The 13,455-nt window shown below is 49.2% G+C and overlaps 1 protein-coding gene across 1 annotated transcript in view; it reads left to right on the plus strand.

Moving 5' to 3' along the window:
* Nucleotides 1-13,455, plus strand: part of LOC119389273 (rabphilin-3A) — a 99,009-nt gene that overhangs the window by 43,735 nt on the left and 41,819 nt on the right. The window contains exons 4-7 of the mRNA XM_049415074.1: nt 757-886; nt 3,576-3,662; nt 4,833-4,989; nt 5,899-6,000. Coding sequence (XP_049271031.1) covers nt 757-886; nt 3,576-3,662; nt 4,833-4,989; nt 5,899-6,000 — 476 coding nt within the window. The remainder of the gene's footprint in view (nt 1-756; nt 887-3,575; nt 3,663-4,832; nt 4,990-5,898; nt 6,001-13,455) is intronic.

Raw genomic sequence — 13,455 nt, forward strand, 5'->3', positions numbered from 1 at the left:
GGTAATATTATGACTATAGCTACTGTGCTTTGCCACCTGAGAATGCGCTTTAGTCTGAATTGAAGGCGTGCTTTGACTTTATTTTCTTGAGCGTGGAAGACTGGCGGAGGAGCGACGAACTCGCGGCGCAGTTGTAAGAGTGGTGGCCAGTGCAAACAAGACACATGATTAGAAGAACGTACACCCCCAGTAGCGAAACAAAAAGAAATCTAGAAAATCACACACACACACACACACACACACACACACACACACACACACACACACACACACACACACACACACACACACACACACACACACACACACACACACACACACACACACACACACACACACACACACACACACACACACACACACACACACACACACAATCGATGGGTATGGCTCACGCTCACGTGTGTACATTATTCTAGTCCTGTGTCTCGTTTGCGTTGGTCATCGTGAGTATACATTCCAACTCGCCGAATTTGCTACCTTATTGTAAGAGCGGATTTGTAACCTCACGCTCATGGTTGGCGGTCGCTAAATCTGTAGATTCCGCTCCACTTCCGCGTAGCATTGCGTTAGTATTGCGTTGATATTGCGTAATTGTTTGCTCGAGACGTAAAACGAGCTTGGAATCCGCGCTTCTGGCGTCGTGGGCTCCGAGATGGTTCACTCCGCTCACCTTCGAGCCACCGGATCTCGGAGGTCATGGTCGTCAGTTTGTATATAACCACACGTTTCTGACTTATGTCGTGCTCGTCGCAGGCGCCTTGTCGACCGGCTGGAGAACATGAAGCGGAACGCGCTCGGTAACGGGACGAGCCAGTGCGTTCTGTGCGCCAACGAGTTTGGGCTGCTCAGCGGTTCTCCGCTCACGTGCTACGACTGCAGGAAGGTACGTATGTGCTGGATTTGATGTTCAGGTATGTTTCTTAAACGCCGCAGTTTAGACAAGCATGCAGGCGGAGAGAGTTTAAACGTACGGAAGCATTCTGAAAAGCACTGATGTCGTGCCAACCCAGTGGCGCCGCGGTTAGGGTGCTGCAGACAAAGAGCAAAACCTCCGCCCTTTACTAAACATATCGAATCTCGGTCGTATTTAGTTGGAGGCGAAATGCTACATGCCCGTGTACATATAGATTTAGGTGCACGTTAAAGAACCCCAGGTGGTCGAAATTTCCGGAGCCCTCCACTACGGCGTCCCTCATAATCGTATCGTGGTTTTGGCTCGTAAAACACTAGCAATTGTTATTATTACATTACTAAACCTGATAAATCAGCTTTACTCTCCTCACGAACAAAATAATCGAGATAATGCTTATGTGTGGCGATCCATTGATTGATTGATTGATTGATTGATTGATTGATTGATTGATTGATTGATTGATTGATGGCCGCCCGGTTTCCCGGTCTTTTGTCCGTCCGTCCATCGAACTCCTCCACACGCACGGTTCTCTACGGCATTGTCGTAGCCAGGGGGGGGGGAGAAAGGGGGGGGAGGAGGGAAGGAAGGAAGGAAGGAAGGAAGGAAGGAAGGAAGGAAGCGAGGCAGGGCGCATTGTCTCCCCGAATATTTTCAATTTTGCATGCGTATAATATATACACACACGAATACAAACACATACATACATAAAGTTTGGTTGAAACCTCCCACGCCCATAAAAATATTCTGGCTACGCCACTGCTCTCTGTTCTCTTGCTGAACTGTTCACCTGTACATCGTGCGCTGCGCCTTGAAACGCAGCTCTTGTAGCAGCTACTGCCGTGTATGCAGCCAATCCAATCTCGAGCGTAGATATTACGGGCGCGTTCCTGATGCGTATATAGTTTACCGCGCTCGGCCGCAACGCATACGTGGCCCCCATTTACCAAGACGTTCAAATTTCGTTGCTCGTCTCCTGAGAAATACGCGTGTGTGGCACGGGATGTTGAGCCCCCCGCAATCGTGCTGGTTTTTCGAAGTATACGTTGGGAGCGCCGACAACCGAGAAAGGCCTAAGGAGTGAACCACAAATACGGAACTAGCGGTAAGAAAGAAAAGAACTTGTTCGGATAGCTGTCCGGTCTTTCGACGAGTGAGATACTCCATGCATACGAGGCACCAGTTCTTGTCGAGCGAAGAAAGCAGCTGCGCGTTTTCGCACGAAGTGGGCCCTTCGAGGCTCCAGCCCGCGTTTGCTGCGCGCAATTCATCGAGACGCAACAGACGGGGAAAGGAAGTCCACAGGTGTGCGTGTGGGGCGCGGTGTAGAAGAACGGCTCCTCCTGCTTCGATCACGACCCTGGACCCTCCCCCTCCTCCCTCACTCTCTCTCTCTCTCATACACACACACACTCTGTCTCTATTTTTCTCTTCCCCTCTCTCTATTTCTCTCTCCTTATATATCTCTCTACTTCTCTCCGCTCTTTCTCTATTTCCCTCTCTCTCTCTCTCTCTCTCTCGCGCACACACACACACACACACACACACACACACTCTCTCTCTCTCTCTGTATTTCTTTCTCAACCTCTATCTCTCTCTCCCTCTCTTCTCCCTTTCTCTATTTCCTTCTCTCCCTCTCTATTTTTCTCTTTCCCTCTCCATCTCCCCCTCTCTCTCACTTACACACACACACACGCTCCCTCTATCTCGACCCGTCTTTCGAGACGAGTCTACAAAGGGGGTCTTCGCTTTAATAAATGAGAACAGCCTCCCGGGATGGACGAGCGGGCAGTGCGCAAGTTTGGGGATTGCGCGGCGGATATTTTCCGTTCGTTGCGCTCGTCCTCGCGGCTGAAGGGCGAGTCTCGTCCGAGTCCGCGCGTGCCATATGGGAGCCAGTACTTGGTCATGCGCCTGCGTGCGAGCGTGTGACAGGAGCTCCGCAAAAGAAAAGAATAACTATATATGTTCACATATGCGCAGAACGATGTGCTCTGCTTTATTGTTTTATGTCAACGACTGGTCCGTGTTCGAGTATATACATCTCAGCAATTTTTTGTGTGTGTCTGTGTTATTGATATTCCTATTGGGGGGGGGGGGGTCCTATTGTCCTGTTCTTACGTAACAGAGAGGCCGCGTTTTCTGCGCGCCGGGCGCTATCAATTTCGATTTCGTCCTTAAAATTCGAAGATGTCTACCTCGAATTACGCGCTACTTTCGTGATGTCTAAAAAAAATGGGTATGCCATAAATTGGCGAGCACTGCGGCTTTCTAAGGTAAGCAACTGCCCTCAAGTCAATAATTAAAAATTTAATTAACGAGCCCGTTAAGTAGTCTCGTCAATGTGATTTTAGTTGCGACCGAGTATATATTTCCGCCTCGACATAGAGTACGGTGCGAAAACGACTGGAGCGCGACTGTCCTAGAATTTTTATAAGAAATCTGTGTTTCTTATAAAAAAAGAAACACCCTGTATAATTTGCGCATACCCTTTTTATCAAGAATGAACCGACTCGCCCAGCAACAAGTCTTTTAGAACAGTTCACTCGTTGCCGCTCTTTTTCTGCACACTGTAACGGCGTATCAACTTGTTCATTCAGGCGCGGTGTTCTTGGACCTTGCGAACTATTTTCTTGCGCTCGGCCGTCTTGCTTTGTCGCAGGCTGTGTGCAGCAAGTGCAGTGTGGACACCTACGGCGCCCAGAAGGAACAAATATGGCTATGCAAAATTTGCTCAGAGACTCGGGAGGTGAGTGCCGATAGGCCGGTCTTTTCTTTTTCTTTTTCTTTTTTTTTTCCGCAATACGCTGCAGGCACGGTGCATATTTGCGGTGGTCTTGTGTTTTGATCGTTTGAAAGATTGCCGGTGAAATAATCAAGAGCTCGATGGGACGATTTCTAGTTATAGGCAAAAGCATCGCTAAGGCTACTGACTCATCCACAGAGACAGATTTAAAAAGAGAGAGAGAAGCGATGGATGGACCAGCACCACTAGAACGAGCACTACAGCAAGATTATGGCTGAAATCGCTGGTTATCTAACCGGCAGGAAACGCGCTAAAGAGAACACGAGGCAATCCCTCCTCTACGGCGCACACACGCCTTTTATCGTGCCATCAATCCGTGTTCGCACTCGCTCACCTTCTCCATCCACCTCAACGGCGAATTTGCCTCCCTCCTGCACACCGAGCGAACCCGACGCGCTTCCTCGCACGTTTTTCGTTAATCCCACAGCATACAGAGGGCGTTATCGCACTTGGACTTTACACGGAACATCACGACAACGGCGCGGTGGTAATCTTGTGCTTGGTGTGTCGCTATAATGTGGAGAAAGACGCGCGCTACAGCAATTTGCTTATGTAAAAGTAACAACGCGTCAGTTTCTTCAGTTCTTATCGTACAATCAGATAGAGACTTGAAACTTCACTTTCTTCGACTACCATTGCGTCAGTAGTTTCCGCTACATGTTTACGCACATGCTCATGAAAAAAAAAGAAAGCCAACAACAACAAGATCCCACGTTGCGTTTGACATGAACGTGGGATCAGCTGCATCCTACAAGCGCATCCAGCGATAATTCCAACGGACGGAACAGGCGCTCGTTTGTCGTAAACGTGGCTGAGTTGATCAATTGTTGGAAGCTTTTTGCATTTTATTATCGATTGGCGGCGTAATCGTCGTTAATGCGCTCAGCGCATCTTCCTGAAGGGATGTCCTCCTCCTTCTCCTAATGCTTACGTTTCTTCTTCTTCTTCTTCTTCTTCTTCTTCTTCTTCTTCTACTACTACTACTGCTACTACTACTACTACTACTACTACTACTACTACTACTACTACTACTACTACTACTACTACTACTACTACTACTACTACTACTACTACTACTAGCAAAGTGATATACGTCTCTTTACGCGTGATCAGATGTGGAAGAAGTCCGGTGCCTGGTTCTACCGCGGCCTGCCCAACTACGTGGTGCCGGAGAAGACCGAGACGACTTGCCGGTACGGTCCCGTGAGGAGCAACCACAACGGCACCGAGGCGACCTCTGCGGCGCTCGTCGGCCGAGGATGGCACAGGGGTGAGCCTGACTTCGCCCACTCGATCACCCACGAGTTGGGCTAGCAGTCACGAAGCGGAGTTTAAATAACAGATAGCACGGTGATTTGTGGAAACGCAGAAACGTTCAATCTCGCGTCAGAAATATACATTCCCCCAAAGTTTCGTTTTCCTTCCGAGTGCTACGCATATACGTACGAGTGCCGCGTTTATGTACACGCACGCGGTCTCCTTTCATCCGGTATGCATAGGTACGTGCGAAAGTTTTACCTGCGTGCATTTTAAAATAGTCGCGCGCTATTTTCTCAATATTATTATGTTTCGTGGTTTTGGCACGTAAAACACCAGCAATTATTTTGCTGGAACGCCCTGTGCTTTGAGTACGTTTACGGTGCGTTTAGGTAAAGCTGCGAGGACGGCGGCAATGCGCATGAAATCGGCATGTTGCTTGAGTCGTTAGCGCCGTAATACGAGAGTCGCACCCAAATCCGGCGCCCGACAGTTCCGATATATGCGAAGTGTTTTTTTTTTTACCGCCCCATTGCTCCTTAGCTGCTCGTTATATAGACGATTTTACGTAAGACACGCGGGTGCTGCCACCTTGGGCTGTTAAACTAATATTTTCTTATTTTCGTATGAAACTTCGAATGCACCAATCCAACCATTTTCATGCTTCTACAGTAATACTGTGCGTTTTATTAAACGGCAATATGGATTCACCGAAACCCATCCGTGAAATAGTGTATGTGGGACGTTAGTAACGGCGCTCCCGACAGCTGCTCATCTCATTGCGGAAGAAAGCCGGATGCCTCGTTACAGCAAATACATTGTCGTGAAATATCATTACGTACTCGTTGTATAGCTCAACTGTACCTATACCGACGTTTCCACACTGGTTATGGCAGCGCTCATTCATTCACTGCTTATGCAGGGACGCAGAATGAGAAAGACCTGAGCGACAGCTCCGAAGACGAGTCGAAAGGAGTGCGCGTCAACAGGAGGGTCATCACCAGGAAGGCTCTCTACGACTCGAGTGAGTGATATCAACATCCTAATCGTCAGGGCCGTACCCAGGAATTTTTTCGGGGGGTGTTTGTTTGTATAACGGCTAACTTTGGCAACTAATGGTCGCTGTGAAGGCGTGAAAGTATTTTAGTGACACACGAAAAGTTAAAGCATGAAAAAACTTCGGGGGTGTCAGAACCCCCTCAACCCCCCCCCCCCACCCCTTAGTTACGGCCCTGCTAATCGTCATCATTGTTATATCGTGCATAATGATTATGACAGCATTAGCGAAGACATCACTGTTTATTCTATCTTCTTCCTTCTCCCTGAGGCGGCCGCCAAGCGCGTGCCATCTCACAGCGCCGTCGTCGGTAGCGACGCCTTATATAACATATCCCCTTTTGCAAAAAAACACAAAAAACACAGTTCTCCTTTACTGTCTAACATAGTCCTTCAACTTCTTCGGAGTCTTCTTCTTACGTGCGCTTCTTCTTACGCACGCATCACATCCTGACAGGTTAGGGGAAACTTGCGTGCTCTCTGCCGCATATGCTCCAGGGTCTGCATTTTCACGGCTATCCACTCCTGATGTGTCAGGTTGTGATGCACTAGATGACTGATTAAATGTCGGTGACCAGTTCATAACAGCAGAGGTGCCGGATTTCATTTTGTTGACAGCTCCATGGTGAACAGCGGCTAACTTCGATGCGTTCCACACTCGCCCATCTTCCAACAGATACGAGGCTGGTCCACGTTTTTCAATTATCTTCTTGGGCGCGGAGAATTGTGGAGACAGCTTGCCATGAACTGTGGATAACTTAACCCGTACGTAATCACCAACGACGAAGCTGGGTACCTTGGCTCCACGTTTTTCATCGGTGTAGCTCTTCGACATCCTTTGCTTGTTTCTTACGCGCTCTCGCAACTGCTCAATCGCCCTTGACGGGTCCGCGCTGAAGCATTTGTCTTGTGCGAGGTTGGCGTCCATGAAGAAGAACAGCGGGTGCCACACCAGTAGTCGCGTGAGGCGTACAGCGATATACTTGCAGGTAATCGAGCATGGCTGTTCTTATATCACGGCGTTCAAACAGGGCTAGTTGAATATATGACTTCAGCACCCTATTAAACCTTTCCACCAAGCCGTTAGCTTGCGGGTAATACACAGAAGAGTTGTAATGCGTTATTCCGCGTTCTGTGAGAAATTCTTCAAAGCTTGCTGAAGAAAACTGTGGTACATGATCGGATACGAGACCACGTGGGTATCCTTCTCGTGCAAAAAGTTCAAGTAAAAACTTCTTTACTGTAGAAGTGGTCGCATCTCGTACGAAAGCCACTTCGGGCCACTTGCTGTGATAGTCAATAACAGTAATGGCAAATCGGCAGTCGGCTGAAGCTTGCGTGAAAGGTCCCACGATGTCGATAGCAATCTTTTCCCAGGCTCTGTCAGGAAGAGGAACGGGTTGCATCGGCGCTGCAGAGGTACGTGCGGACTTGTCACAAGACTGGCAAATCACACACGTGCGCACAAGTTCTTCAATGTGGCTATCCATGCATGGCCACCAATAGGACTCTCTCAGGCGCGCTTTGGTACGACTAATGCCTGGGTGTGACTCGTGGGCCAGATCCATAAGACGCCGCGTCACAGTCGCAGGCACGACAATCCTGTCACCCCGGCACAGTATATCACTGACGACAGAGAGTTCAGCTCTCACGTAAAAGTAAGGCAGCAACTATTTTGACAATGCTTTCTTGTCAGGCCAAGAAGTAGTCGTGAAGTGCTTAACTTCACAAATAACCTGATCATTGGCACTTGCTTCTTGTATGGGCACTCCCGAGAGGATCATTTGGGCAATTTGCGCGCTGTTTTGAAACGTCTTTCTGATGCTGGCCTCAGGCTCAACCACAAATGTGTTTTTGACGTAGCAGAGTTGACTTTTCTAGGCCACGTTGTCACCGCCAGAGGATTATTTCCGTTGATGTCATCCATTGAGGCGATAACCAAGGCACCATCACCTACAACCATAAACGAACTTCGCTCGCTGCTGGGACTTGCAGGCTTCTACTCCAAGTTCATCCCTCATTTTTCTGATGTTGTCGAGCCAATGCGTGCCTTGCTTCGGGGAAATGCGCCTTTCGTTTGGAGTGCGGCAGCAAACAGCAGTTTGGAGCGGCTGAAATCTCTGCTTACATCTTGCGAAGTTCTTCATGTTTTTGATCCTCACTTACCTGTGTACGTTACAACTGATGCCTCCGGATATGGACTATGTGCTGTACTTCAGCAGGATAACGGAACCTCGCTGCAAACTCTCGCATTCGCCTCACGCACACTTCAACCGCATGAACGGAAATACTCAGTCGGCGAACGTGAGGCCCTTGCCTGCGTCTGGGCTTGCGAACACTGGCACGTTTACTTGTGGGGACGACCTTTCATCTTACGAACAGATCACGTGGCTTTGGTTACGCTCCTTTCGACGAAAGGCACTGGTCACCGACCATTAAGGATTGCGCGCTGGTCCTCACGGTTGCTCTGCTACAGGTTACCCGTACAGAGTTCAATCCGCGATACATCCGAAGAAGAATTTATATGTCTTTTGTCTCCAGTAGTTACCATGCAAGAACTTCAAGAAGCGCGTGCCATCTCACAGCGCCGTCGTCGGTAGCGACGCCTTATATAACCATCATAATCCTCGTACTGTCCACCACAGGACATGTACTGACATGCGTTAGTACATGTTAACAACTGTACTCTTTGCTGCTGCATTTGCATTAACCTGATTTTGCGAACGAAAAACTTTATGGAGTTGGCCCCGCCCTTTCTCGAACATCGTGGTTCTTGAAAATTTGAACGTAATTTTTTATTTATATGACTTGAAGAAGGTGTTGGCGCACAACAAAGGCGCCGGCTACAACTTAGCTCTTGAATGGATCGAACATACAACACAACAAATAAAGACACAAAACATCAGCATACGGGAAATAACGTAAAAGAATACGTGCGAAAAGCTATTAATAATGGTTTTTGAAGATCTTGAACACATCGCATTTGCACTGTGTTCAAGATGTTAAAGAACCATTAGAAGCTACCCCACCTATCTACCCTTTTTAGGTTTGTAAAAACTGCGGTCGTTGGTCCCTCTGAGTGCTTGTTTCCAGAGGTAATTGAAGAAACCGAAGGCAGTGCTCTGATTGGTTGGGTGTTCAGCGTCTGGGACTGTGCCAAAGGATTCTACGTCAACCAGTCTTTCGTTATTTCTTTCTCGAACAGCGCGCGCTCCTAACTGGAGCAACCAACTTCCAATCCCCGTACGTTTTTTCGGAGAACGCTCGCCTTTGCGAAATTTCGCGTAGCGTATTTAGGTGCATCGAAGCTTCTTCGGCTTCACACTCGCCCTTCGACTTATCGGTTGATCTCGGCGACTGTGCCGAGTTCGTGCCGCAATTTTAATCAGCCACGTTGCCTTCCTCGGGGAATTGTTGCCCCCCCCCCCCCCATCCCGTCCCTGCTGCGACCCGATAATGAACTTGTCAGGAGGCTTCTTTGGCGACGACGACGATGATGATGATGATGATGATGATGATGATTTGTGGCTTTGCCCTTTGTAGCGGGTGGACACATATGGTGTGTTCTAGCCTGGGTATGAAGAAAAAAAAGGAAAGAAAAAGAACGACAAAAAGAAAGAAAAAAAGAACGAAAGCACGAAAGAGTTCACTTCTGGCACCACTTCCACCACTGTTGGAGCCTTGTCTTTGTGGTGGCAACGTCTTTTGCATTCCTGTCCGCCAGGGCCAGTGCCTGAGGGAGAGTAGTGGCCTCCGGCGGGCGGGGTGAGAGTTTTTGGCATTGCAGTACCAAGTGCTCCACTGTCTCTTGTTCTGCTCCACACGCTCGACATAAAGTTGAATCGATGTTCGGGTCAAAGCGGCTGCGATATGCCAGCGTGCGAAGCGCTCCCGCGCGCGCCTCGAACAGTAGCCCACTTCCACCACTGTTATCGTACAAAGATTCCGGGGCAATGGCCTCTTTGTATGTTCGGTACAGCTGGAGTGTACTCTTTTGCTGCAGCGACATTTGCCATTGTGCGCTCTCCTCTTCGCGTATCCGTTTCCGAACTGCCGCGGTAAACTTGCGCTCCGTGTTCTCGAGTGTTGAGCAGTCCAACATTCCGTACTTGCGTCGGAGAAAGTAGACTCTGTTTAACCACTGCGTTCTGAGCCCCACGAAGTGCAGGTAGCGGAACATGCGACGGGCCCACCGGTGATCATTCATGAAGCGTAGGCGTCCTTCATAAGCGATCTTGCTTGTGGCTTCCCTTGCCTCGAACGTTGACCAGCCTACGTCCCCCTGAATGGCCTCCACTGCGACCCTTCCATGGCAGCCTAGTGCCAAACGGCCCACCTCCCTTTGGCCTCGCTCCAGCCACTCACGGGTCCTGCTTGTCAGGCATATAATGGCATTCGCAAAGGTCAGGCATGGGACATGGACCGACTTCCACAGCTCTCGCACCAATACATATCGGTAGCAACCCCAGAGGCTTCTCCGGCGCAGAATGCAGCTCGCGCGCTGGGAGGTCTGTCGCAACCGATCCTCGTGCCTCAAGAACTGGCCTTCCCCCATGCCGATGGTCACACCCAGATACCGGTATTCTGTTGAGAATGGCAGTTTGTCTCCATTCGGAAGTTCCAACGGGAGGTTTGTATCCACTTCTCCGGCAAATTGGACAACAGCCGACTTCTGAGGGTTGAACCGAAGGCCTAAGCCTGCCAAATGGTGAGCTGATATTGTCACCAACTGCTGGAGCTGATGTCGGTCTTCCGCAAGGAGAACAATATCATCTGCAAACACCAGCCCCGGTAGTGTCCATACTTCGGGCTGTCCTTCTGACAGGAATTTCATCTTGAACCCAATGTTTGATTGGATGAGGGCACTTTCTAAGCCTGATGCATACAGCATGTATAGCAGGGGCGAGAGTGGGCACCCCTGCCTGAGTCCTCTGCTGACCTTTACTGGCTCAGAGGACGTATCTGCCAAGCGTGCTACCACCGAGCTATCGGCATAGAGACGACGTAGGAGGTCTGTCCATTCTTGTGGCATGCCCAGCTCGGTCATGCGCCGCAGCATTAGGTCATGTGGAACGCTGTCGTATGCCTTCGCAACATCTAAGAAGCATGTGAGCAGACCGCGGGATTGTTTACGTGCCACCTCAATGCATTGGCCACCGCGCGGCGATGAGGCGCGCGCAGTTTCAAAAACGCTAGACGGCGCACGCGACCTACCCGAAGTAATTGAAACCGATCTATTTGCCCGGAGTTGGTTTCATGTTTCATAATAATACACTATGGTGGGAAATCTGGCGCTAGTGTCTATGGGGGCTGCAACGCATGGCGCTTCAGCCAGCATGGGAGGCTGTGTTCCAATTCTGGACAGCATCGTAGACAGTCTACGCTGACAGCTCAGAAGACAGCATCGAGCTCATGTTGTCCGACAAATGGAACGCGTCTAGAAGACGTCTACGCGACGTGACGCCACCTCGCGTCGAGAAGAGACAGCTAAAAAAACAAACGTAAATGTTCTTTCTTTAGCCTCTTTCGTGTTCAAACCTATGAAAAAATTAACATAGCTTACATTGAGCGCCTGGAAAAGCGCCTACTGGTGTACAGACGACCATACCGGCGAGATCCGAGCTACGCGAGTAGCCACCATAACGCGAGCATTGCGCTGAGCCGCCATCTTGTTTGGACAGCAAAGTAGCCTGCATCGTTTTTAGGAGAACTTGCGTTTGGCCTAGTTGGTGCTTACTGTTTGACATTTTGACCGCACAAATTTGTTTGATCTGTTTGATGTTTGATCTTGGCAGAAGCCAAGATCAAGCAGCTCGACAGCTATTAGAAGCTTACTTTATTAGAAAGAAAAGTGATGATTGTGTCAGTGACACCTCTATCAGATTATTTCAATCGGAAATGTCTTTCTTGGACAGGTGACTGCCCCACTAGACTGATGAGCGGACGTAACTGTGTCTGCGCATGTCATAAATCGCCATATATTGCTACGTCTTTCAGTGAATAAAATGAGTTGAAAGTTTACCGCCCGTGTCGTCGTACCTCCCTCTGTCCTCGTCTTTTTTGTGCGGTCAAAATGTCAAACTGCATCGTTTTTGTCTTTCTCGAAGCTGTCTATTTTGCCGGCTACGTGAGAATCGGAATGGGACTTAAGATGGCCGCTGTCCACTTAGCTGTCTATTTAGTCGTCTACGGTGAGTATTGGAACACACCCGGAATGATGGGTAGTACACAAATTTGTCTAAATTTCGTTCTTTCGGCTCCGTTTGGCTGCGCGTCGGCTGCATCCGCTTTGTCGCAAAACAAAGTTCAGCAAAAGTCAGCAGTTCACCAGTTTAACTTTTTTAGGCTCACCAAATTAAATCTGGTCACGAAGTTCACAACGATTCATTCTTTTATCCGAAACCAACGCCAAAACACAGCAATAAACAAAGCCACAAGTACGTCTGAAGCCGCAGGCGTGACATAGCGCGTTATCAGCATGACATAGCATTCTTGATAGGGAAGTGACGAGAGCCGGGTTTTCAAGAAAGGAAACGCGAGCAAGCCAGATGACGATTATTGTTGTGTAGCAGAAATACTCCCCAAATACTCGATTTTTTCTTAGAGTGTAGAGTGTAGAACGCCTCGCATTAACATCCTTAACGTTGGGCTTAAGATGCACACCTGATTACTTTCCTTCCGCTGCCATGTAGTGTTGGCGTGATTCGCGTAGTTTTGACTACACCGCACGAGATTACTACTTTAGGCGAGTTGGTATAGCATGACCTATCGCAGTTTAGCGCAACTCAGCAGACATACTAAAGAGAAGTAAAGAGAAAGGACCGTGTAGAGAGGAAGTGCAAGAGAACAGGGTGATCATCTTGTCCTGTCAGCGTGGTGGTCTTGTCCTCGCTATCTATACCCCTTCCTTTTTTTTCTCTTGTACCCTGTCTGCTGAGTTGCGCTATAAACGCCTAAACGCGGCACACTGCACGCATTTGGGGGAAGAAATCGGGGGTGCGTGTATATATGGAGAATTAAGCCGGTCTTTCGGCGACCTCACGACCTTTATGGCCGCCGCAGAGGAGTGTGTGTAAGTCGAGAGGTTGGGGAGGCTGCTATAGCTGGAGTGGGTCTGGCGGCGGCATCAGAAGACACGCCGCCAAGTCCCGCAGCCTTAAGCGGATTAAATTCGTTGGCGCGTGTGTATATACACCACACACAAGACCGCTCGGCGGCGGCCGCCGCCGCATTACGTAGACCTTGCCGAAAAAACTTTCAAACGCGAAAAAGAGAAGACGATAAGAGTCTGGGATGATATGGAAGTTGGTACATAAAACAGGAGAGTGAGCGTGTGGAGTGGAACGGTCGAAACGCTGGTGAAAGCACTGCGCAGCACTCACGGATCGAATATGCTGCGTCGGATAGGAAGGGTGGGAAACGC

This window comes from Rhipicephalus sanguineus, chromosome 4 (genome assembly GCF_013339695.2).
Source record: "Rhipicephalus sanguineus isolate Rsan-2018 chromosome 4, BIME_Rsan_1.4, whole genome shotgun sequence".
Taxonomy (NCBI): Eukaryota; Metazoa; Arthropoda; class Arachnida; order Ixodida; family Ixodidae; genus Rhipicephalus; species Rhipicephalus sanguineus.